This window comes from Scyliorhinus torazame, chromosome 9 (assembly GCF_047496885.1).
Source record: "Scyliorhinus torazame isolate Kashiwa2021f chromosome 9, sScyTor2.1, whole genome shotgun sequence".
Lineage (NCBI taxonomy): Eukaryota > Metazoa > Chordata > Chondrichthyes > Carcharhiniformes > Scyliorhinidae > Scyliorhinus > Scyliorhinus torazame.
Window position 1 is genome coordinate 157,645,790 of NC_092715.1, and position 26,378 is coordinate 157,672,167.

The 26,378-nt window shown below is 47.5% G+C and overlaps 1 protein-coding gene across 5 annotated transcripts; it reads left to right on the forward strand.

Annotated features, from left to right (window-relative positions):
• The first annotated feature begins 6,893 nt into the window (after positions 1-6,893).
• Positions 6,894-24,966, forward strand: LOC140429536 (probable gluconokinase). 5 transcript variants are annotated; one of them, XM_072516660.1, is made up of 5 exons: positions 6,895-6,912; positions 10,990-11,020; positions 18,333-18,419; positions 21,006-21,049; positions 24,032-24,966. In XM_072516660.1, exons 3-5 carry the CDS (start codon positions 18,390-18,392, stop codon positions 24,378-24,380), a joined length of 423 nt encoding a protein of 140 aa, XP_072372761.1. In that variant the 5' UTR covers positions 6,895-6,912; positions 10,990-11,020; positions 18,333-18,389; the 3' UTR covers positions 24,381-24,966. The 5 variants fall into 5 exon arrangements, with proteins under 5 accessions (XP_072372763.1, XP_072372761.1, XP_072372759.1 ...); XM_072516658.1 differs by lacking the exon at positions 6,895-6,912 and adding an exon at positions 6,972-7,162; XM_072516659.1 differs by lacking the exon at positions 6,895-6,912 and adding an exon at positions 8,301-8,708.
• The last annotated feature ends 1,412 nt before the right edge of the window (positions 24,967-26,378 follow it).

Consider the following 26,378-nt stretch of genomic DNA (forward strand, 5'->3'; position numbering starts at 1 on the left):
CCGGCCATGGCGCCGATACGGGTGCTGGAATGTGGTTCAGGATGGGGGGGGGGGGGGGGGGGAGGTTACGGCTGTGTGGGACATGGGACAGGGGTTGGTGCCAGGGGCACAGTGCTGCCACCCTGAGGAGGTTGTGTAGTTTCTTCCTACACTGCAGGCCGGTCCGGAGGTGTTGCTGACGGCGCTGACCGCCTCTGCCCCCTGCATTCAGGGATGTCAAACGACGGCTGGCAGCCTCCTTCCCGTGCCGTGGTACAGGGTACCTGCCTCTCCTCCACGGCGTCCAGAAGAGTCTCACGCTTGGCATCCGTAAAATGTGGGGCTGCGCGTCTTGCTCCCATCTTGTTGGCTGGGATGGTGTGGGAAATGCAGTGTATATATGTGGCTGCAGCTTGTCAGCCTTCTGAGTATCAATCGTGAACCCGGTGAATCCCGCACAGTTACTCATTGGAATCGATTGTGTGCCACGTGGCGCAGGTGCTAGCCCCTTAACTGTCGCTGAATCAGTCCAGGTGCAGCACCAGTTTTGCTGTCCCAACGTCAACACTTCGTCTCAGGAACGGAGGATCCAGTTGAGGATATTTGGAGGTGGGAAAAGCATGATCAGACTTCTGATCTGATCAAAGTAAACAGTTCTTTGAATAATGTTATGGGATCTTTTACATCCACTTGAGAAAGAAATCAGGGTTTTGGTTTAAAGTTTGTCCATTTCCTAGGCACTGAAGTACCAGCCTAGATTCTGTTGAAGTCCTGGAAAATGGTTTATACCAAATATGTTCTAACAGGGAGTTACCGCTGAGTCAAAAATGACATTTCATCTTCTGTAGCACTATTTTCTTTTACGCTCTGTTGGTAATAACCCTATTGTTGTGAAACAGCATGTCCTGCAATTCACCAAGAGCAATGCCACGGGAGATCTGCTAGCATTAATAATAATTATTTTTCCTCCTTTAAGTTTTTTCCTTTGTTACATGTAAAACCAGTTTTCTTTTCATTGCAAATAAATTATTAATTTCCCATCTTTAATTTAAAGAACCGTAAATGGCAAGTGCATATAATTTTGCTGCAGACAACTTCATGCAATTCAAATATGTTGCAGAAGTGAAAGAAAAGACGTAATTATATTGATTTTATGAGTCTGTCCTGCTGATTGGAGTCAAGCTGCTGCGTATAGTATTGGACTCCTAAAATTACTCCTTATATTTGACAACTATAATAATACACCGTGCATAATTTTCAGCAGTTAAATTGGCACAGTTTTCTTGAATCTAGCTATGAAGGAAGATCGTTTAATAAACAGTATGCACAATATAAGTAAAAAGAATCTGTTTTCAGCATTTCATACAGTCAACCCTTTCACCCATGCGATACTGTATGGATGGTCTTCCGACCTCTTTTCAGAAGCATTTGTATCATAGTTGTTCTCCAACTCTTTGATTGCTTTGTCTTTTGGATGAAGTGTTAACCATCTATTCCCTCAGTGGACATAAAAATCCCACAAAGATAAATGCAAATTACTGCGGATGCTGGAATATGAAACAAAACAGAAAATACACGACAACCTCAACAGGTCTGAAAGCAACAGTGGAAAGAGAAGGGAGTTAACGTTTCGAGTCTGGGTGACTCTTTGTCAAATAAAATATCCCACAATATTTTTCAGAAGTGCAGGGGAATTCTCTTCTGTATCCTGGCAAAATTTTCTCCTCAACCAGCATCACTAAAAACAGATTGTTATCTCATTGGTGTTTGCGCAACATTACTGTGTGACAATTATCTGCCCTGTTTCTTACATTACAGGAACTACAGTTCAAACCATGCTTGACTAGCTGCAAAGTCTTTGGACCTGAAAGGAAGAGTTTCTTGTTAAGGCGTTGGATGAGGCGAAGAATTAAATGGAACTGGGGGCAAGGACAGCTTTGAGATAGGATGAGTCAGTGCAGCTGTAGTGTTCCAGTGTATACATGTGGCGGCACTTGCACTGATGGTGGATCGAAGGATACGTCAAGAATAGTAGTCCGAGGAGCGTTGTATGTCCCAGAGATACCTGTAATCCTGGGTGGATTCGAAGCATGAGGGATAGAACTTTAGTTGGGATCTACAGGGGGTAAATTGGAGATGGAGACAGTCACTGAGGAAGGAAATGTGGTTGATAAAGCAAGTTTGGTAAACACCTTGTCAAACGCCAGGAGGGAAATGAAAAGCAATGAAGGTGACCATGTTAAAAGAGACAAACAGAAATTGTGCCAGAGAGAAGAGCAGTATTTCTTCAAGGAAGGCAATCCTGGAAGAGAAATGGCAGTGAATTAAACACCAAAATAAAAACAAACACTGCGGGTGCGATGCCGGAAATCAGCTCTTCAGAGCTCAGAGCAGAGACGCTTCTTCAGATGCTGCCAGACCTGCTGAGTTTTTCCAGAATTTTCAGTTTTTCTTTCAGATTTCCAGCATCCGCGGTATTTTGCTTTTATGTTAAGCCTTTGAGATGTCTTAAGTTTATGAAAGATGCAACGTAGCGGCAAGTTATCTTGTTCTTTCTTGCCATGCCCGTTTTACCTTCTCTTTGAGAAATAATGCAACCCCCTCTTTAATATGACCCCAATGATGTTTCAAGCACTTTTGATTCTCCTGACACCACCCTGGAGCCTCTTCCTTTATCTCAATCTTGTCATGTAGAATTGCTACTGTTTCATTGGCTGCCTCAATTTCAATACTCTCCTTACTCATCTAATCTCTCTCCATCTGAAATTGCATCTCAATTCCAATTCCAATATCTGCACTGCCTAATCAAGTATCATGCCAAAAGAATCAAAGTCACCTTCACCACAGTGAATTAATGTAGCAAGCTTGCTGATCTTGTTTGTCACGTCGAATGCAAAAATAAAATTTGAATCCATTTTATCTATTCATGGGATTTTTTATTTAAAAAAGCTTTTATATCTTCCTCTCCGTCTGCAGATATGCTGCTGTCCTGTTCAGCAACTTTCTATTCAATGTCACTTTTAAATCTCACGGAATCCAGGGTGAGGTAGCCAATTGGATACAAAATTGGCTTGGCGACCGAAGCCAAAGGGTGGTGGTGGAGGGTGGTTTTTCAACTGGAGGCCTGTGACCAGCGGTGTGCCTCAGGGATCGGTGCTGGGTCCACTGTTATTTGTGACATATATTAATGATTTGGATGAGAATGTAGGAGGCATGGTTAGTTGTAGCGCACAAAGACTCCGTGAGAAGAATAGAGTGAAGTCGATGAGGCTTTATTAAGCGTGTCTGTACCCCCGCAGCTCGATAGTAGAATGGCCTGCGGGGGAGGACTCCGGCTTCTTAAACTCCGCCTTCAGGGCGGAGCTAGAGGTCAACGGCCAACCAGGACCCGGGATCTGTCAGCCAATGACACTAGGGCTTCCAGTCCCACATGACCCCCAATACATACTACCACATTCACCCCTTGTCAAAAATGAACCCGGCGGGGTGATGCTTCGTATGGTGGTAAGGGTTTACAGGGCTGGTCCTGGGAGGAAAACATTCACATGGCAATACAGTATTGTACAATTTTGTCCTGTTTCAACTATTTACAGAAGGTATCGGGAGAAAAGCAAAATGTTCTTGTGAAAAGTCCATATATTGATTTAGATCGACGCCACGAGTCGGTCGGGCGGTCTGGTCTGGTCGTCCGTGTCGACCGCCTCGGCCCCGGTGGTGCTTGTACCGGTGTTGTCGTCTCCGGGAGCCTTACGGTTTCAGCTTGGGCTTTATTCTTGGTTGGGCCTGAGGGGAGGGGAACCGATCCTCCTGGGAAGGGGGCGGTCGCGGGGTGCGGCGGTGGCAGGAAGGGGGGGGGTTGGGTGAATGGTGTCGGGGGGGTGTGTGTGTTGCCGGCGGGCGCCAGATCCCGCAGGGAGACCGTGTCCTGTCGGCCGTCGGGGTACTCCACGTAAGCGTACTGCGGGTTCGCGTGGAGGAGGTGAACCCTTTCGACCAACGGGTCCGCCTTGTGTGCCCGCACATGCTTTTGGAGCAAGATGGGTCCTGGGGCCGCCAGCCAGGTCGGCAGCGACGTTCCAGAGGAGGACCTCCTAGGGAAGACAAGGAGACGCTCATGAGGCGTTTGATTAGTGCTCGTACATAATTGCGACCGGATGAAGTGGAGAGCGTCCGGGAGGACCTCCTGCCACCGTGAAACTGGGAGGTCCCTGGACCGTAGGGCCAGTAGGACGGTCTTCCAGACCGTGCCGTTCTCCCTCTCTACTTGCCCGTTCCCCCGGGGGTTGTAGCTGGTCATCCTGCTTGAGGCTATGCCCTTGCTGAGCAGGAACTGGCGCAGCTCGTCACTCATGAAAGAGGACCCCCTGTCGCTGTGGACGTATGCGGGGCAACCGAACAGTGTGAAGATGGTGTTCAGGGCTTTAATGACTGTGGCCGCGGTCATGTCAGAGCAGGGAATGGCGAATGGGAAGCGGGAGTATTCGTCCACCACATTAAGAAAGTATGTGTTGCGGTCGGTGGAGGGGAGGGGCCCTTTGAAATCGAGACTAAGGCGTTCAAAGGGGCGGGAAGCCTTAATCAGGTGCGCACCATCCGGCCTGAAAAAATGCGGTTTGCATTCCGCGCAGATGTGGCAGTCCCTTGTGACTGTACGGACCTCCTCTAAAGAGTATGGGAGATTGCGGGACTTGATAAAGTGGAAAAACCGAGTGACCCCCGGGTGGCAGAGGTCCTCGTGGAGGGTTTGGAGGCGGTTAATTTGTGCGTTGGCACATGTGCCGCGGGATAGGGCATCGGACGGCTCGTTCAGCTTTCCGGGACGATACAAAATCTCGTAGTTGAAGGTGGAGAGCTCGATCCTCCACCTTAAGATCTTGTCGTTTTTGATTTTGCCCCGCAGTGCATTATCGAACATGAAGGCTACCGACCGTTGGTCGGTGAGGAGAGTGAATCTCCTGCCGGCCAGGTAATGCCTCCAATGTCGCACAGCTTCCACTATGGCTTGGGCTTCCTTTTCCACTGAGGAGTGGCGGATTTCTGAGACGTGGAGAGTCCGGGAGAAAAAGGCCACGGGTCTGCCCGCTTGGTTAAGGGTGGCCGCTAGAGCTAAGTCGGAGGCGTCGCTCTCGACCTGGAAGGGGAGGGACTCATCGATGGCTCGCATCGTGGCCTTTGCGATATCCGCTTTGATGCGGCTGAAGGCCTGGCAAGCCTCTGTCGACAGAGGGAAGGTCGTGGTCTGTATTAGGGGGCGGGCCTTGTCTGCGTACTGGGGGACCCACTGGGCGTAGTATGAAAAAAACCACAGGCAGCGTTTCAGGGCTTTTGGGCAGTGCGGGAGGGGAAATTCCATGAGGGCGCGTATACGTTCGGGGTCTATTATCCCATTGCGCACTACGTAGCCCAGAATGGCTAGCCGGTTGGTGCTAAAAACGCACTTGTCCTCGTTGTACGTGAGGTTCAAGGCTTTGGCGGTCTGGAGGAATTTCTGGAGGTTGGCGTCGTGGTCCTGCTGATCGTGGCCGCAGATGGTTACATTGTCGAGATACGGGAACGTGGCCCGCAACCCATGTTGATCAACCATTCGGTCCATCTCCTGTTGGAAGACCGAGACCCCATTTGTGACGCCAAATGGGACCCTTAGGAAATGGTATAATCGCCCGTCTGCCTCGAAGGCTGTGTACTTGCGGTCACTTGGGCGGATGGGGAGCTGATGGTAGGCGGACTTGAGGTCCACGGTGGAGAAGACTTTATATTGGGCAATCCGATTGACCATGTCGGATATGCGGGGGAGAGGGTACGCGTCTAGTTGTGTGTACCTGTTGATGGTCTGGCTATAGTCTATGACCATCCTTTGTTTCTCCCCTGTCTTCACTACTACCACCTGTGCTCTCCAGGGACTATTGCTGGCCTGGATTATGAGGTAGGCCTCGAAACAAGTCTGCCAGTGCTTGAAGGCTGCTGCCGCGTTCACTGCGTGGGGGCTGATCCTCAGGCATTCCGGGATGATCCTGAGCTCCATAGTCCTTTTTAGACACGCTTAATAAATTGTAGCGCACAAAGACTCCGTGAGACGAATAGAGTGAAGTCGATGAGGCTTTATTAAGCGTGTCTGTTCCACCGCAGCTCGATAGTAGAATGGCCTGCGGGGGAGGACTCCGGCTTCTTATACTCCGCCTTCAGGGCGGAGCTAGAGGTCAACGGCCAACCAGGACCCGGGATCTGTCAGCCAATGACATTAGGGCTTCCAGTCCCACATGACCCCTAATACATACTACCACATTAGTAAGTTTGCAGATGACACCAAGATTGGTTTAAGGTGAGAGGGGAGAGATACAAAAGAGGCCAGAGGGGAAATTTCTTCACACAAGAGGGCGGTGAGCATCTGGAACGAACTGCCAGAGGCAGTGATAGAGCGCGGGTTCATTTCCCATACCAGCCTCCCCGAACAGGCGCCGGAATGTGGCGACTAGGGGCTTTTCACAGTAACTTCATTTGAAGCCTACTTGTGACAATAAGCGATTTTCATTTCATTTCAGTTAGATAGTTACATGGGCAGGGTGGGTATAGAGGGATATGGGCCAAATGCAGGCAAGCAGGACTAGCTTAGTGATATAAACTGGGTGGCATGGACAAGCAGGGCCAAAGGGCCTGTTTCCATGCTGCAAACATCTATGACTTGGATCAGAAACTGAACAGAACCAGGCTTGAACCTCAACCCATCACTGTTCAGTTGTCCTGTGAGGATACTAGACAAAACATTATTTTGGCTAAAATATTTCTAGAGATTATGTCCATAAATCAAAAATGAATAAAACTGGGTGGTGAAGGGATTGCTCCACCAAATGGTAGGTTGCAGGTGTGTATTGCTGTCATTTTATTGCTCCTCTGCGTCCCATAAACTTATGGGTGGACGTAGACACTTCAATTGACGTGAGCATCGAAACTCGGCTGGTTGTTATGCATTAACCAGACAGAATGTAAATGTACTGATTGAGCTGGTATTTAATATTACCGGTCATGGGAAATCTTGGCGGCATGCTGCAATAGTTTACGTGTTGATAAAAGTTTGTCACGGTGGGAGTGCTGACAAGAGGCTGCTGCCCCTGGAATTCAGCCAGGAGTTTGGAGCAGGGAGCCGCGAGATGATCCTCATCCTGATGGGGGTCAGCGGCTGTGGAAAGTGAGTCCCGGCCTGTTCCCCTATTACTGTCAGTCTGTGGGCAAAAACCCCTGTGGCCCGGGGCCGGCCCTGCACGAACCGCTGTGGCCCGGGGCCGGCCCTGCACGAGCCGCTGTGGCCCGGGGCCGGCCCTGCACGAGCCGCTGTGGCCCGGGGCCGGCGCTGCACGAGCCGCTGTGGCCCGGGGCCGGCGCTGCACGAGCCGCTGTGGCCCGGGGCCGGCCCTGCACGAGCCGCTGTGGCCCGGGGCCGGCGCTGCACGAGCCGCTGTGGCCCGGGGCCGGCCCTGCACGAGCCGCTGTGGCCCGGGGCCGGCGCTGCACGAGCCGCTGTGGCCCGGGGCCGGCCCTGCACGAGCCGCTGTGGCCCGGGGCCCGGCGCTGCACGAACCGCTGTGGCCCGGGGCCGGCCCTGCACGAGCCGCTGTGGCCCGGGGCCGGCGCTGCACGAGCCGCTGTGGCCCGGGGCCCGGCGCTGCACGAACCGCTGTGGCCCGGGGCCGGCGCTGCACGAGCCGCTGTGGCCCGGGGCCGGCGCTGCACGAGCCGCTGTGGCCCGGGGCCGGCCCTGCACGAACCGCTGTGGCCCGGGGCCGGCCCTGCACGAGCCGCTGTGGCCCGGGGCCCGGCGCTGCACGAACCGCTGTGGCCCGGGGCCGGCGCTGCACGAGCCGCTGTGGCCCGGGGCCGGCGCTGCACGAGCCGCTGTGGCCCGGGGCCGGCCCTGCACGAACCGCTGTGGCCCGGGGCCGGCCCTGCACGAGCCGCTGTGGCCCGGGGCCGGCGCTGCACGAGCCGCTGTGGCCCGGGGCCCGGCGCTGCACGAGCCGCCTGCAGAAATCGATCTCCCAGTATGGGGATTGCTGCTTACTGAGAGGTTGTCGCTGTGGTACAGAAACCTGTGCATTACTGTAAGGTTTAACAGTCTACAGCAACTTAAAATAACACCCAAAATCAACGTCAGAAATTATTAGCAGTTCTTGGTTTAGAATTGATCAGAGCTCTTTAAATTCACAGGGAAATATTTAAAGCCCCTACCCAGCTCAGCCTCTGATCTCCGGGTAAGCGTTCTCCAAGGCGGCCGCGCAACAACGCAGAACCACCGAGCAGAAGCTTATAGCCAAGTTCCGCACACATGAGTGCAGCCTCAACCGGGACCTGGGATTCATGTTGCATTACATTCAACCCCCACCATCTGGCCTGCGAAATCCTACCAACTGTCCTGTCTTGAGACAATTCACACCTCTTTAACCTGGGGGTTACCCCATCTCTGGATCTGTAAAGATTTAATCACCTGCTAATGCTCGCATTCCAAGCATTGTCTGGCATCTTTGAATCTATCTATATATATGTTTCTGGAACATACCTCTTCATTCACCTGAGGAAGGAGCAGCGCTCCGAAAGCTAGTGACATCGAAACAAACCTGTTGGACTTTAACCTGGTGTTGTAAGACTTCTTACTGTGCTCACCCCAGTCCAACGCCGGCAGCTCCACAAGGTCACAGGAGCTGGTTCTCCCTTTCATGAACGGACTGAATGACACGTTGGTAATTTATCATCACTACACCTGTCCTCTATAATCCCGAGTTCCTCGTGGAAAAGAACAATATTTTAGCTCAAAGCTCCACAATTGAATGTCAAATTTTGACCAAACTAAATAAAACTAGAATGCACTGGTGGGATAAAAAGAACATTAGAAATTGTTCACCTGTGAGTGGAACGCACTTAAAAGGGATAGATTTTTGGCACAGTAATTTGAATGGTTGGAAAGTTGGTTTCCAATGCTCTTTATGTTAGTGACATTTAAAAAAATACTTTTTGGGGGAAATTACGCATTGTGTTGGCCAAATTACGCAGAAATTTTGATTTATTGTCACGGGTACTGAGGTACTGTGAAAGGTAATGTTCTGTGTACAGTCCAGGCAGATCGTTCCATACATGAAAAAGCATAGGACATACAATAAATACGCAATGTAAATACATAGACATCGGGTGAAGCATACGGAATGTGTGCTGCTCTGTAGAGAAGATATTTGGAGAGATCCATTCAATCCATAGAGGGTCATTCAGGAGTCTGGTAACAGCGGGGAAGAAGCTGTTTTTGAATCTGTTGGTGTGTGTTCTCAGACTTTTGTATCTCCTGTCTGATGGAAGAGGTTGGAAGAGAGAATATCCCAGGTGGGAGGGGTTCTTTGATCATGCTACCCGCTTTCCCAAGGCAGCGGGAGGTGTAGACAGAGTCAGTGGATGGGAGGCGGGTTTGTGTGATGACTGGGCTGTGTTCCTGACTTTCTCTAGTTTCTTACAATCTTGGGCTGAGCAGTGCCATACCAGGCTGTGATGCAGCCAGATAGGATGCTTTCTATGGTGCATCTGTCAAAATTGGTAAGAGTTAAAGTGGACATGTCAAACATGGATGAACTAGGACAGATTGTTGGTGATGTGCATATCTAGGAATGTGAAGCTGTCAACCATCTCCACCTCGGCACCATTGATGCAGACAGGTGTGTACGATACTCCGCTTCCTGAAGTCAATGACGAGCTCCCTAGTTTTGCTGACGTTAAGGGAGAGATTGTTGTCATTGCACCATGCCACTAGGTTCAATATCTCCTTCCTGTACTCTGACTCATTGTTTAAGATCCGACCCGTTATGGTCGTGTCAAGAACAAACTTGTAGATGGAGTGGGAGCCAAATGTTGCCATGCCATCGTGTGTGTATAGAGAGTATAGTGGGGGGATAAGTATGGAGCTTTGCGGGGCCCTGGTATTGAGGACTATCGTGGAGGAAGTGTCATTGTTTATTCTCACTGATTGTGGTCTATGGGGTCAGGATATAAAGGATCCAGTTGCAGAAGGAGGAGCCAAGTGCTAGGTTTTGGAGTTTTGATATGAGCTGGGCTGGGATCATTCTATAGGAACAACTTCTAATTCTAAAGTGCCAAGTAAAGCATCAAAGGTGTTTCACAGGAGCATTAAAAAATAGTATTTCAACGAACTGTGTAAGTAAATATTAGGTCATATGGCTAAAGACTTGTTCAAAGGAGTATGTTTTTAAGCAGTATTTTAAAGGTGGAAAGCGATGTTGTGAGACAAATGATGTCCTAGCTTCAGGCCAAGGCAACTGAAGGCACGGCACCAATGGTGAAGTGATTAAAATTGAGGATGCATGAGAGGTCAGAATTGGGGGAGTGCAGGTTCCTTGGAGGGTTGTAGTACTGGAGGAGATTGTACAGAAAGGGAGAGGTGAAGCAATGGAGGAATGATAATTTAAAAATCAAGACATTGCTTGACCAGGTGCCAGTTTGGTGAGCAAGCATTCATTTTTGACAAACTTACAGACGGCACAATAGCACAGTGGTTAGCACTTTTGCTTCACAACACCAGGTTCCCAGGTTCGATTCCCGGCTTGGGTCACTGTCTGAGGAGTCTGCATGTTATCCCCATGTATGCGTGGGTTTCCTCCGGGTGATCAATTTCCTCCCACAGTCCAAAGATGTGCAGGTTAGATGGATTGGCCACGCTAAATTGCCCTTAGTGTCCAAAAAGGTTAGGTGGTGTTACTGGGTTATGGAGATAGGGTGGAGGTGTGGGCTTGGCTAGGATGCTCTTTGCAAGGGCCAGTGCAGAATCGATGGGCCGAATGGCGTCCTTCTGCACTGTAAAATTCTATGATTATGGAGTGATTGTTGGGCATGTCTGTTGTAATGCTGTGTGCCTCAAACATGCTCATTTAAAAGGTGTTATAAAGATTCAGTCATATGTAGACTAATATACCTTTGATAACTTGGAACAATAGACTTACTTCATCATTATATTCTCTCTCCTAGGACTGCTGTGGGTTCATGTCTTGCAAATAAGGTACCTGTATGACAATTATTTGGAAATAGATAACATTTTTCATTTAATTTATCCAAAAGCTTTTGCCTTAGTTCAACTTTGACTAAAGTCAATGAGCAGTTGATTGTTATATGTGGACTTGTTGGCCCCGTAGTTGGCGAGGACGTTCAATTAGGCCAGGGAAGGTGGGACACTACCCCCGACAATGTCGGAGGCGACGATATCGCTAATTTTGAAGAGGGACAAAGATCCGATGCAGTGTGGGTCCTATAGACCTATTTCACTATTGAACATGGACGCCAAACTGCTAGCAAAGGTGCTGGCATCGAGGATAGAGGACTGTGTCCCAGGGGTGGTGCACGAAGACCAGACAGGGTTCGTAAAAGGGAGATAATTGAATGTTAACGTGCGACGGCTATTAGGGGTGATAATGATGCCCTCAGTGGAGGGGGAGGCAGAGATAGTGGCGGCAATGGACACAGAGAAGGCATTTGATAGGGTGGAGTGGGAGTATTTATGGGAAGTGTTAAGGAGGTTTGGGTTTGGGAACGGATTTATTCGCTGGGTTAGACTACTTTATGGGGCACCAACGGCAAGCGTAGTTACAGGTCGACATAGATCGGAGTATTTCCGATTATATAGGGGAACAAGACAGGGATGCCCGCTGTCTCCATTGTTGTTTGCGCTGGCAATTGAACCTCTGGCCATGGCGCTGAGAGACTCCAGGAAATGGAGAGGGGTGACTAGAGGGGGAGAAGAACACCGAGTCTCGTTATACGCAGATGACCTATTGCTATACGTGTCGGGCCCAGCGGGGGGGATGATAGAGGTTATGTGAATCTTGAGGAGGTTCGGGGAATTTTCGGGGTATAGGTTAAACATGGGGAAGAGTGAATTATATGTGATACATCCAGGGGACCAGAGTAGAGAGATAGAAGGCTTACCGCTAAGGAAAGTGGAAAGAAACTTCCGATACTTGGGGATTCAGATCGCTAGGAGCTGGGGAACCTTGCACAGACTTAATCTGACACGGCTGGTAGAACAAATGGAGGAGGACTTTAGGAGGTGGGACATGCAGCCTTTATCGCTGGCGGGCAGGGTGCAGGCAATTAAGATGATGGTCCTCCCGAGGTTCTTATTTGTATTTCAATTTCTCCCTATTTTAATCACCAGGACCTTTTTTAATAAAATAGATAGGAGCATTACGAGCTTTGTGTGGGCAGGGAAAGTTCCGAGAGTAAGGAGGGGGTTCCTGCAGCGCAGTAGGGACAGAGGAGGACTGGCACTACCGAACTTGGGAGATTATTATTGGGCCGCCAATGTGGCAATGATACGTAGATCGATGATGGAGGGTGAGGGAGCGGCGTGGAAAAGGCTGGAGAGAAGGTCCTGTAAAGGGACGAGTCTAGAGGCGCTGGTGACGACACCGCTACCGTTCTCACCGAAAAAGTACACCACGAACCCGGTGGTGGCGGCGACACTGAACATATGGGGACAGTGGAGGCGACAGAGAGGGGTGCAGGGAGCCCTGGTGGGGTCCCCTATCAGGAACAACCATAGGTTCGCCCCAGGAAGAATGGATGGAGGATTTCAGAGCTGGTACCAGTTGGGAATTAGGAAGGTGGGAGATTTATTCATAGATGGGACTTTTGCGAGCTTGGGAGCACTGGAGGAAAAGTATAAGTTACCCCAGGGGAATTTCTTGAGATATATGCAGGTGAGGGCGTTTACTAGACAACAGGTGAGGGAATTTCCGCGGCTCCCGACACAGGGGATACAGGACAGGGTGCTTTCAGGGGTGTGGGTCGGAGAGGGCAAGGTGTCAGAGATTTATAGAGAGATGAGGGAAGAGGGGGAGGAGTCGGTGGGCGAACTAAAAAGAAAGTGGGAAGAAGAATTAGGGGAGGAGATAGAGGAGGGTATGTGGGCTGATGCCCTAAGCAGGGTAAATTCCTCTTCCTCATGTGCCAGGCTTAGCCTGATTCAATTTAAGGTGCTACATAGAGCACACATAACGGGGGCAAGATTGAGCAGGTTCTTTGGAGTGGAGGACAAATGTGGGAGGTGTGGCGGGAGCCCGGCAAACCATGCACATATGTTTTGGGCGTGCCCGGCACTGGAAGGGTATTGGAAGGGAGTGACGGGAGTGATTTCGCAGGTGGTGAAGGCCCAGGTCAAACCAGGCTGGGGTTAGCTCTATTTGGAGTTGCGGAAGAGCCGGGAGTGCAGGAGGCGAAAGAGGCCGATGTCGTGGCCTTTGCGTCCCTCGTAGCCCGGCGCAGGATCCTACTCATGTGGAAGGAGGCGAAACCCCCCGGACTGGAGGCCTGGGTAAACGATATGGCGGGGTTTATTAAACTGGAGCAGATAAAGTTTGCCCTGAGAGGATCGGCTCAAGGGTTCACCAGGCGGTGGCAGCCATTTCTCGACTACCTAGGGGAACGTTAGAGGGAAGACGGATGACCAGCAGCAGCAACCCAGGGGGGAGGGGGGGGGGGGGGGGAGGCAGTTGAGTATAGGGCAATAGAGTACGAGGTTTTGTTACTTGTATATTATTACTACTATTATTACTATTGTTAAAAAGTTCAAAAATTTCTGTTTTGTTACTGTTATCGTTTTGCTTGTTTTGTAAGCGGGAAAAATGTTGCTCAGGGAAAAAAATTTCAATAAAATATATATTTTTTTAAAAAGTAAAATAGATTGTAATGAGTCTTGAAGGTGGAAGGCCCAAAGAATGATATATTTGCAGCATATGAATAGGAAGAGCTGCAATAGCCCAATTGCTGAAATGGGGTCGAAGGCTAGAGCCATCAGATGACCCTTTCCTTATTATCCTAAGAAATTGTTAAAATAGACTTTTGAGATATGGTGCAGTATTCAATATCTTGCTCTTGTGGTTGAGAAATGGCCCCACTTGGCCCGGGCTGGTTTAGTTCAGTTAGCTGGACAGCTGGTTTGTGATGCAGAGCGAAGCCAACAGCCGCGGGTTCAATTCCCGTACTGGCTGAGGTTATTCATGAGGCCTTGTCTTCTCAACCTTGCCCTTTGCCCGAGGTACGGTGATCCTCAGGTTAAATCACCTCCAGTCAGCTCTCCCCTTCAAAGGGGAAAGCAGTCCATGGTCATCCAAGACTATGCAGACTCCCTTTTTACCTTTACAAAGGTGATTGTAGAACTTAAGTTGATACATGTCTACGGAGAAGGTGGCAGAGGGACAATAAATTTCCATTCTGCCCTTTTAATGTTTTCTGCTAATAAACAAATTCTATGGCTATAGTTGTGTCCTTATTTCGTAAAGCTATCCTTCCACTTTATTTCCCTTATCTTCCACTGCTGATAATTTTATAGGAAGAAACATTTAATTCCCAGATTTTTCCACCTTGTACGTTAGAGCTTTACAACTCAGGAGAATGTTTAGCTCTTTGTTGGCTCTCCACCAGAGCAGTCCAACATGAATTCCACTTCCCCACTCTCTCCTGTAGATTTCCCGTAAAAACATTGATCTCGAAAGCAACAATTCTCTGTCGCACAGCATTCCATGCGCCAACAAACCTCTGTGCAAAGAAATTTCTCCGAACTTCCCTCCTCACTTTCCTTTTAACAATTTTAAGTTAATGTCTTCTTGTCACTAACTTCCCGATCTGAAAATGTTCATTCCTGGCTCAAGTCAAGTTTCATTAATAATGTGCCTCCATTCTAATTTGTATTGCTAGTTCCTGATTTCTAATGGGTCTTAACTCTGTACATATTCCTACCTACAGTGTTTTTCAAACATTTTTTCCCGGGACCCACTTTTACCAACCGGCCGAACTTTGGGGCCCACGCAGGCAAACCTTAGCGACCAAAGATGGCATCAATCACCAGCTTGACACAGTGGTGTGCAGCTGATGCTGTGCATCTGTCTGCAGTGTGATGCTGCATAGATTCCCCACTTGGCGCCGAAAGGAACCGGAGGTGTAGAAGTTGAAGACCACTGTAACCTTCAAAGTCATCAGCATGTGGTGTCCATCCACGTGGTTGGAAGTGATTTACGGGCTTATCATGTCGTATATTGCTGTAACTGTATCCATAGAAACATTGAAGGCGGAATTCTCCCCTACCCAGCGGGGCGATCCGTACAGGCGGCGAGGAGTGACGTGAATCCTCCGCAACTTCAGGGGCTAGGCCGGTGCCGGCGGGGTTGGCGTCGCGCCAGCTGGCGCGGAAGGGCTTGGCGCCACGCCAACTGCCGCCGTACAACCTCGCCTAACCTAACCTGCACATCTTTGGACACTAAGGGGCAATTTAACATTGCCAATCACCTAACCTGCACATCCTTGGATACTAAGGGGCAATTTAACATTGCGAATCACCTAACCTGCACATCTTTGGACGGTGGGAGCACCCGGAGGAAACCCACACAGACATGGGGAGAACGTGCAAACTCCACACAGTCACCCAAGGCTGGGACTGAACCCAGGTCCCTGGCGCTGTGAGGCAGCAGTGCTAACCACTTCCCTTGTGGCAGTGCATGTAAATTCTGCCCTTAATATTTTTCTCCCCTTACCCATGGCAGGCATTTACCAGTCCTGTGCAGAAATCAATTATCTGGAGGCACCCCTTCAGTTTTCCAAACATGTGGGGCGGGATTCTCCTGCAATTGACAAGACGGCCTGTACCGGCACCAAGAGCGGCGCGAACCACTCCGGCGTCAGGCCGCCCGGAAGTTGCAGAATCCTCCACACTTCCGGGGGTTAGGCCGGCGCTGGAGGGGTTGGCACCACGCCAACCGGCGGCGAACGGCTGCCGCCGGCTGGCGCATGCGCAGGACTGCCGCCGTGTTTTGGCGGATGCGCAGGAGGTTTCTTCTCCATGGCGCAGCCTTACAGAGGCCGGCACAGAGGGAAAGAGTGCCCCCATGGCACAGGCCCGCCTGCAGATCAGTGGGCCCCGATCGCGGGCCAGTCCACCGTGGGGGCCCCAGATCCCCCCGCACCCCCCTGAGGACCCTGCTCAACAGCCGACAAGCCAGGTCCCGCCCGGTGGACCATGCCCATTTCACGCCAGCGGGACTGGCCGAAAACCGGCTGCCACTCGGCCCATCGGGGCCCGGAGAATTGCCGGGGTGGGGGGGGCGCTGCCAATGGCCCCTGACCGGCGCGATCCCTGCCCCCGCCCAAAAACCAGCAGCGGGGCGGGATTCACACGGCCCCCCCCTCTGGCGATTCTCCAACCCGGTGGGGGATCGGAGAATCCTGCCCCTGGTGTCCAGTTCACACTTTTGCTCAGTAAATCTAGATATCCTCTGTCCAATTCAGGATGCTTTGTCTTTGATATGTCTTCTCTCTTCATCTGTGTTTTACAGCATTTGTTCCACTGCTTCTATATCCAATAGATCATACATTGAATTTTTTCCATAATGAACACCCTTTTTATGTGGGCAGGTTGTTAGCCTACTTGACTAACTTGTACTTAAAAGTAAATGCATCACCTGCATGGCCTGAAAATTAAAATGCAGTTACACTTCAATTTGCATTTTGGCAACATTTAGACTAATATAAAATACCAACAGGCTAAACAGATCATTTCATAGCCAAATCTAGGGCGGGATTCTGTGATCTTGAGGCTAAGTGTTGACACCGTCGGAAACGGCGTCGCGTTTCTTGACGGCGTAAACACGCCCTCAGGATCAGCAATTCAGGCCCCTACAGGGGGCCAGCACGGCATTGGAGCGATGCACGCCGCTCCAGCTGCTAATCCTGGCATGAACTGGGCGCCGCGGGATCCGCGCATGTGCAGTGGAGGCCCCCCCCATGGAGTCGGAACCCCCCCCCACAGGCCGCTCCCCGGACCCTTCCACGCTGAGGTCCCGCCGGCTGAGAGCAGGTGTGAACGGCGCAGACGGGACTCTTTATTTATGACGGCCGCTCGGTCCATCTCGGGTCCCCCAACTGGCACCGTGCCACCCATGCTGGCGCCAATGCAGAGAGTGCCAGCGGCGTGGCACTATTTGCGCTGGTCACGGGGATTCTCCGGCTCGGCCCCGGGCTGAGAGAATCCCGCCCCTAGTGTTCCACTAGAGTTTCTGATTAATAGAAAAATTATGTGTCCATTCAGATTTCGACAATAATTTGTTCTGAAGTTTGAAATTTGTTATACTACTTACCATATTTGCATATTCAAAGTCAGAATGTTAACAATAATGGGAAAAGTGGGTAATCATGTTAAGTTCCCAAATTCAGGTTCCAATCTTGAGACCAAAATTCTTATTTCCCGTGGATATTGAGTTTTACTGATCTCTACAGTTACGTAGCAGAGAATAAACAAGCCCAGGCGACTTTTCTGCCACTGCTTAAGCTTTTGTTATCAGATGAAGTGGAATATTGACGTTGTTCATGGAAAGCTGAACTATACTACCTGTAAAACCTCAGGTACTTTCGACCAGTTTACTTAATAAAGACACCTTAGGTGAAAACTTTAACGAGGAAATAAACCACAAAGTCAAGTTCAAAATTCAACAATATTTATTCACACAATTAACCCGTATATGGGGCAGCATGGTAGCACAGTGGGTAGCACCGTTAATGTAAGCCTACTTGTGACAATAAAGATTATTATATTACTCACAAAATACTAGAGGTACTCAAAATCAGTGTAAACTGCCTGTAAAGATGGCTTGATAGGCTATGGATCTGATCACTGGAATTCCTCTGGCCCGTCTTCACGAAAGTTGTTCTTGTTGGCAGTCCCCTCCTTCTGGTCTGATCTGGTCAAGGTCACCTCGCACACTGATTCTTCGCTTTCGAGGGGTCCGTAGTGCCTGTTTTTATCCACCTCCCTTCATGCCCTTATGCCATTTCCTCTGGCTTTCTGCCAATGATACCTCAGGAGGGGGTCTCAGCAGCCAGAGGTCCAGTTGATGACCATTTGACAGGCCACCTGAGCCCACCCCAGGTGTCCCAGCTCTGATGGTGTGAGCTGCACAAAACCTGTTCCCATATAAGATGACAGTAGAAACTCTGGGTGGCAGAAAGTCTGGCTCGATCTGGGCGACTGACAATAGACCTGTGCATATCAATAGGGTACAATGATCTCCTTGATGGGTGATTGATGGGACAGGTCCAGACATATTCTGGCAGTCTGTTGGTTCTGTGTTTGACTTTGGTCAAGTCTGAATTCCAACAGCCTGCCTGAGGTTTGACTGCAGTATGATTTTAAAATGCCCAACTCTTTAATTTAGGATATCCAATTTAATCGGGCGAATTCTAGGCCTTGCTAGGTTATCACAGTATCTTGCAAGGTTGAAAATAAAATAACAATGAGTATCCTGAAGTTTTCTTTTAAATTTTAATAGTTGGGATGGAAATTCTATGATGCCGATGACTACCATCCCAAAGAAAACAAAGAAAAGATGGTGAAAGGAATACCACTAGATGATGAGGTATATTCATTTAAACTACCCTTATCCAATCACTATTTTACACTTTACTAAATGCAGTGTTATGTTTCTATCTTGACAAAATGAAACCATATTTATAAATATGTTTATATAATATGTAATTATTTCCTATATTTTGCCAAAAGGTTTCCCAAGAAGCTGCATTAATAAGTTGCTGCTTGTTTTTTGATGGGATTTTAGTTTGGTTCCAGGTTCTTCCCCTTTACCCATTTCCAGCTTTTAAGTTTAAGACTTGAAAGTCTGAGTGCAAACTCACTGCACAACTGTTTACTACTGATACATTTTGTCCATGTCTTGTCAAATGAGCAAGAGATTCCTGTCTGTCCTACAGTGAAACTCTAAATCTCGAAATGCATTTATCAAAACAAAGATTATATTTTTGCACACAACACAGAATGGCCCTGATCTTGACTGAGGCCAGTTTTGGGAGACGATTGACAGGCTTGAGCCCTGTGGACAGGGCATCTCCAGAAGAGGCCAAAGGCTAAGAGTAACTGGGGGCTTGAAGCTGGGTTAGTGTTAGGGTCGGAATGGTGGTGCTCTCTGATTACCCAGGTGAAAGGCAACCCTAAGTAGAGGGAATGGTCTGATGGTAGGTAAGGAAGCAGGCAAACTTGGTGGACTGGAAGGAAGCATTTCTGTTCCTCCTGGATCAGTTGCCTGCAGCCAGAGTTGCCTCTGCTAAAACCAAAAATGAGAAGATTTGGATCAAGTTTTAAATTTTTAGGATTTTCACATATCACCCAACCTCCAAAGGTTCCTAACATCCAATATAAACTTGCATTGGAAATTGTAAATCAGGGGAAATCTTGTGTTAATTTGATATTGTTGTGTTTAACCTCATTAAAACATTGGTTTTCATACAAGGGGATCCTCTCTGTTAGTATTGCATGGAGAGCGCAGTCAATCCTGGCATGCCCAAGGAACCTTCTCCTAACTGTGATAGATACTCAAAAAAAATTAGTGTAATTAAAGAAAATTGTTTTATTATACATTAAAGATAAATTAGTTAGTAAATTAATACATAAAATAACAGAAATCTGATAAGTAACCACCCTCCCTCCCCCAATTCAAATGTCATGATTATAAATAACTTTTTTGGTGAAACAGAATTGGAAATAATGTTTCACTGACTTCTCTAATGCGCTGGATATAAAAGCTTTGCTGCAGTGAAATATTAGAATGCCCACTTTGTGCAGGATCAATAATTAATATAAATAGCTGGAGCCGATCAGGAAATGTAACAAGGTTTTTATTTATTTATAAGCCTTTTCTTGAGTGGTGTCATAATTGTGGCACAGTGCTGAGTTCCTGGGTGTTGAAAATCTCAGCTGGCTGGCAGAGGAAAACCGTGCACTGCGGAGTGGTGGGAAGATTTCAAGAATGAGTTTATCTGGGAGGCTCGGGGCACCTGCTAGCAGTCAATTAGGGTGACATTATAGGAGGCCCATGTCTCCTGAATATTATTCAATTTTAAACTCGGGCATATCTTTTTATTAAAACAGTAAAAAATATATACAAGGCCAAATGGTACAAACACTCATTTTGTGTTGGAGAAACAGGGTACCCTCTCCTCAGTACCAATGTACGGGGAGGGGGGGGGGGGTGGATACTCTGATTATTAAAACAGTTCACAACACATTTCTACAAAAAACAAATGGTACGATCACTAAACTTTGCGCTGGAGAGACCAGATATCATCGCCTCTGTACCAACAGAAGAGAAAGGAGGGTGGGGGGGGGGGGGAGGGGGGGGGGGGGAAAGAGTGGGGAGGGGGGAGTGGGGAGGGAGGGGAAAGGAGGAGGGGGGAAGTGGGGGGGGGGGGGGGGAAGAGTGGGGAGGGGGGAGTGGGGAGAGAGGGGAAAGGAGGGCGGGAGTCGTGGTGTTAACGGAGAGGGGGCCCAAAAGGATATTGCCTGAACTATCTAGGAGGCAGAAAAATAAAAGAACCTTCAATTATGATGTGCCAGATTCTGGGAGTCCCCCAGAGGGGGTGAGGGGCGACACAGTTTCAGGCACGAGTGAGTCCCGCACCCCGCGACAGAGCATCTCGTGCATCCTGCGCTCCCGACACTGGGCGGCTGACAGCCTTCTGACAGTCGCCCTCCGGGCCCGAATCCTCCACCACACTGAGTGCGGCGTGTGACACGGGCCCACCATCCAACCCAGGGGCTGCCTTGATCCCGCCACCGGGATCAGCGACAGGCGGGAGCTCCTCAGGCTCCTCCCGGGGCCCAATGCCAGCGGGAGGTGGTGGTGCAGATGCCTGCTCCGCCCCTGTCGCCTGGTCACTGGAAGGCCTCGAAAATAACTCACGAAACAGGTCCGGGATGGTGGCAGAGGTGTCCAAAGGAAACGGTTGGGACAGAGGGTCTTTCGGGGACTGGGCATGACGTCTATGGAAAAGAACCTGGATTGACGCCGTTTGTGGGGGACACTGCATGAAAACCTAAAGAGAGAAAATAACATTTTTTTTTAAAGGAGTAGGTTAGAGAAATAAACGATTATACAAAGATGACATTTATCCTCCTTCCAGTTTCTGAAGACATTTCTTTCTGTTGCTCATAGGACAGACTCCCTTGGTTGTGCACTTTGCAAGAAATAGTAATGAGGTAAACTGAAATTAAATGCATCTTTTATCAATCACCATGATATGAATGTTATCAACTGTGGTAATGGAACTAAAGCATACATTTCTAGCACAGTGGTTAGCACTGTTGCTTCACAGCACCAGGGTCCCAGTGTCAATTCCCGCTTGGGTCACTGTCTGTGCAGAGTCTGCACGTTCTCCCCGTGTCTGCATGGGTTTCCTCCGGGTGCTCCGGTTTCCTCCCACAATTCCCAAAAGACATGCTGTTCGGTAATTTGGACGTTCTGAATTCTCCCTCTGTCTACTCGAACAGGCGCCCAAATGTGGTGACTAGGGGCTTTACACAGTAACTTAATTGCAGTGTAATGTAAGCCGACTTGTGACAATAATAAAGATTATTGTTTATTTATTTTTAAAAGTACAATTTCAGCATACACATCAGATCAGATGTGCAATGTCAGTAAGTAATAATGTTGGTTTTAGTCTGTTAACTATTTGGGTTTTACTATTCATAAGGACCAGATTTCAGCGAATCACAATCAGCTGTTCAATAAGTATATTTGAGTTTCAATGCAGTCGAAATCTACTGATTGAAAACAGTTTTTGTATGTAAAATTTCTTCCTTTGATGCATTGGAATTAACAATGTGTCAGAACAAAGAAATGTACAGCACAGAAACAGACCCTTCAGCCCTCCAACCCTGCGCCGACCATGCTGCCTGTCTAAATTAAATCTTCTGCACTTCTGGGATCCATATCCCTCTATTCCCATCCTATTCATGTATTTGTCAGGATGCCCCTTAAACATCACTATCGTCCCTGCTTCCACTACCTCCTCCAGTAGCGAGTTCCAGGCACCCACTACCATCTGTGTAAAAAAACTTGCCTCGTACATCTCCTCTAAACCTTGCCCCTCACACCTTAAACCTATGCCCCCTAGTAATTGACCCCTCTACCCTGGGAAAAAGTCTCTGACTATCCACTCAATGCCGCTCATAACTTTGTAGACCTCGATCAGGTTGCCCCTCAACCTCCTTCGTTCCAGTGAGAACAAACCAAGTTTATTCAACCTCTCCTCCTAGGTAATGCCCTCCATACCAGGGAACATTCCTGGTGAATCTCTTCTGCACCCTCTCTAAAGCCTCCACATCCTTCTGGTTGTGTGGCGACCAGAATTGAACACTATACTCCATGTGTGGCCTAACTAAGGTTCTATGCAGCTGCAACATGACTTGCCAATTTTTATACTCCATGCCCAGGCCACTGAAGGCAAGCATGCCGTATGCCTTCTGGACTATCTTCTCCACCTATGTTGCCCCTTTCAGTGACCTGTGGACCTGTACACCAAGATCTCTCTGACTGTCAATACTCTTGAGGGTTCTACCATTCACTGCATATTCCCTACCTATATTAGACCTTCCAAAATGCATCACCTCACATTTGTCTGGATTAAACTCCATCTGCCATCTTGCCACCCAAGTCTCCAAACAATCTAAATCCTGCTTTGTTTTTAAAATAAATTTAGAGTACCCACTATTTTATTTCCAATTAAGGGGCAATTTAGCATAGCCAATCCACCTAACCTGCACATCTTTGGGTTGTGGGGGCGAAACCCACGCAGACAAGAGGAGAATGTGTAAACTCCACACAGAGAGTGACCCAGGGTCGGGTTTCGAACCCGGGTCCTCAACGCCGCAAGCAACAGTGCCAACTACTGTGCCACATATCGCCCAACAATATGTTTTAAAGAAACAGGTTTAGAAAATGCATTTGACAGTTATCATGGTTCTTGAAGCCACACTTTTTATTTTTTCACACCATTGCCCTGATAATTTCATGGGATTGGATTTCAAATAACAAACCCTTATTTCCGGTTTCTGAGTACCCTGCAGAAATTAGCTGCAGAACATCGTTTAAATTTTCCCGAGTTGTTTCCCACCCAACACATAACCAGCTGGCAGGCTGGTTGAAAAGTAGAAAATTCTGGAAATACTCAGCAGGTCAGGCCGCAATTGTGGAGGGATAAACGGAGTTAATGTTTCAGATCAATAACCTTTCATCAGAGCTGAGAAAAGTTAGAAATATAACTTTTAAGCACGAGAAAGGGTGGGGAGGTGAGGGGAGGGTTGTTTGTGGGGGTGGAAAAAGAACCAAGAAGAGATTAAATGGCCAAGTTAGTGGTGCTGAGCCAAAGGAAGCAATAACGGAGTAAGTTTTTTTTTTTAAAGAGGGGTTGAGGTCGGAATGGCAGAATGAACAGTTGCTGTCTGAAAGTAAAAACAAGAAAAACTGGAGTGTAAAACAAAAACCTGCAAAGAAAAAGGAAACAAAATGGGAGGCAAGATTACCATTTTAAATTGTTCAGTTCCTGTTGCGTCTGGAAGATTACAGAGTGCCTAATTGATAGAAGAGGTGCAGTTCCTTGAGCTTGCATTGAGCTTTGTTGGAACAGCTCAAGAGGCCAAGGACAGAGAAATCAGCATGAGAATATGGTGAAAAATTAAAATGAGAGGTGGCCAGAAGCTCATTGACATGCTTGTAGGCTGAACAGCGACATTCTGCAAAATGATTGTCGCATTTGCATTTGGTCTCCCCATTGGAGAGCAGTCCATACAATCGCTGCTACTTTCTTTTCTACTTCCCGCTTTTTATTTTGGTCACAAGACCCTCATCCTGTTGCCAAATGCTTTTACTTATTTGCTCCATACCTTGATGGTTGCTCGATTAATATAGCTTTTGGCCAATTTCAACTTGTTTTTATGTTACATTTAAGCCGTATTTTGGAACTGAACTTTTGGAGTAAATTTAGTTAGTTTTTTTGTTAAACCGGATCAGAAAATTGTAATTTTGGTACTCATGTACAGTAATTTTGTAATACACAGGGAAGCTAGAATAAAGATAGATTTTATTTGTTAATGTGTAAGAAATTTTTCACTAAATATATGAACGATTATGCTACCATATTTTTCAAGTATAATTGTTTTAATTTTTTTGTTCAACCATAGGGAAAAATCATTTGGAGCAAATATGATCCTGGCATGCTCTTCTCTGAAGAGAATGTATCGAAGAATCCTGACTTGTGAGCAGAGTACTGTCAACACAGATTCAGAACAGAATCAGGAACAATCACAACTTGGCTGCAACAAGGAGATCTTGTTTGTGTTTCTTCATGGCTCCATAGAATTGATTACCAAGAGGTTAGAGAGTAGAAAAGGACATTACATGTCACCTTCTTTGTTACAGTCTCAATTTGACACTCTGGAAGCACCAGAGGGGACTGAGAATTTCATTGATATTAGCATTGAGAAAAGCATTCCAGAGATAGTGGCTGAGATTGGGAAAAATCTGGGTTAGAATCTTTGATTTTTAACAAAGCATCAAAAAGCAATTACTGCGAACTGCTGGTGGGAAAATATGTTCCATGCCAGTATTTTGTTATCATATAGCACAAGCATAACTGGAAAAAACATGGAATTAATAAGCATTTTTCATACATAAAATCTCAATGACAAATTGACAACAAAGAGAACAAAGAGCATTCATCAAGCAGTCCAATTTGTTACCAATATTATAAGCGCTTTATAAATTAAATACTTACATTTGATAATAGAATTGGCCATGTCTAGCTATGATAGCAGCATTTTAATATTTATTTTTAAACTAGTCTTTTTTACCTTCAATAAATCACAATAAATGACATGGTTTTAAGACTTATTGTACAAATGTTCAGACCAAATTTATCTAAATATATGCATAAATCCACTTCTGCTGTTTGCAAATCATTAGATTAATCAAAGACAAGTTCAAAGTATTTATTTTATAAAGCAAACAGAAGAAGCACGTGCATATAATAAAAGCAACCTGTGTAAAAGATCACTGCTGTCAAATCTGATGTGCCTCGTACTTCAGCTCCATTTATTAAAAAAGTTTTGCTTATGGACTTTTTGGCTTAAATTAATTTTGAAACGTTCATTATAACATCAATGAAACATCGGCTGAGGTGTGGGGTTACTTCATGATTATGGGCATCATGATAGAGATGGAAGAAACAGTCTGCAGATCTTCTGCAACTCGACTGTTTCAGACTCCTGTCTACCGAGGCCAAGAACATCACTTTCCCATGTCTTTCTTTTATGAATCTGTTCACTGATCTACCGAAAAAGCTGCTGCTATCAAGATCCTCAGTAGCAGCAAGTATCCGTGCTGACTTGTGTTGGTGTTTGCATCTGTAATTTTAACAGTTGTTAATTCTAGTGACAAGTGTCAGCCGAATTGCCTGGCATTCACAGCAACATGTATGTACATAAGAACATAAGAACTAGAAGCAGGAATAGGTCATCTGGCCTCTCGAGCCTGCTCCACCATTCAATGAGATCATGGCTGATCTTTTGTGGACTCAGCTCCACTTTCCGGCCCGAACACCATAACCCTTAATCCCTTTATTCTTCAAAAAACTATCTATCTTTATCTTAAAAACATTTAATGAAGGAGCCTCTACTGCTTCACTGAGCAAGGAATTCCATAGATTCACAACCCTTTGGGTGAAGAAGTTCCTCCTAAACTCAGTGCTAAATCTACTTCCCCTTATTTTGAGGCTATGCCCCCTAGTTCTGCTTTCACCCGCCAATGGAAACAACCTGCCCGCATCTATCCTATCTATTCACTTCATAATTTTATATGTTTCTATAAGATCCCCCCCTCATCCTTCTAAATTCCAACAAGTACAGTCCCAGTCTACTCAACCTCTCCTTGTAATCCAACCCCTTCAGCTCTGGGATTAACCTAGTGAATCTCCTCTGCACACTCTCCAGTGTCAGTACATCCTTTCCCAAGTAAGGAGACCAACACTGAACACAATACTCCAGGTGTGGCCTCACTAACACCTTATACAATTGCAGCATAACCTCCCTAGTCTTAAACTCCCTCCCTCTAGCAATGAAGGACAAAATTCCATTTGCCTTCTTAATCACCTGTTGCACCTATAAACCAACTTTTTGCAACTCATGCACTAGCACACCCAGGTCTCTCTGCACAGCAGCATGTTTTAATATTTTATCATTTAAATAATAATCCCTTTTGCTGTTATTCCTACCAAAATGGATAACCTCACATTTGTCAACATTGTATTCCATCTGCCAGACCCTAGCCCATTCACTTAGCCTATCCAAATCCCTCTGCAGACTTCCAGTATCCTCTGCACTTTTTGCTTTACCACTTATCTTAGTGTTGTCTGCAAACTTGGACACATTGCCCTTGGTCCCCAACTCCAAATCATCTATGTAAATTGTGAACAGTTGTGGGCCCAACACTGATCCCTGAGGGACACCACTAGCTACTGATTGCCAACCAGAG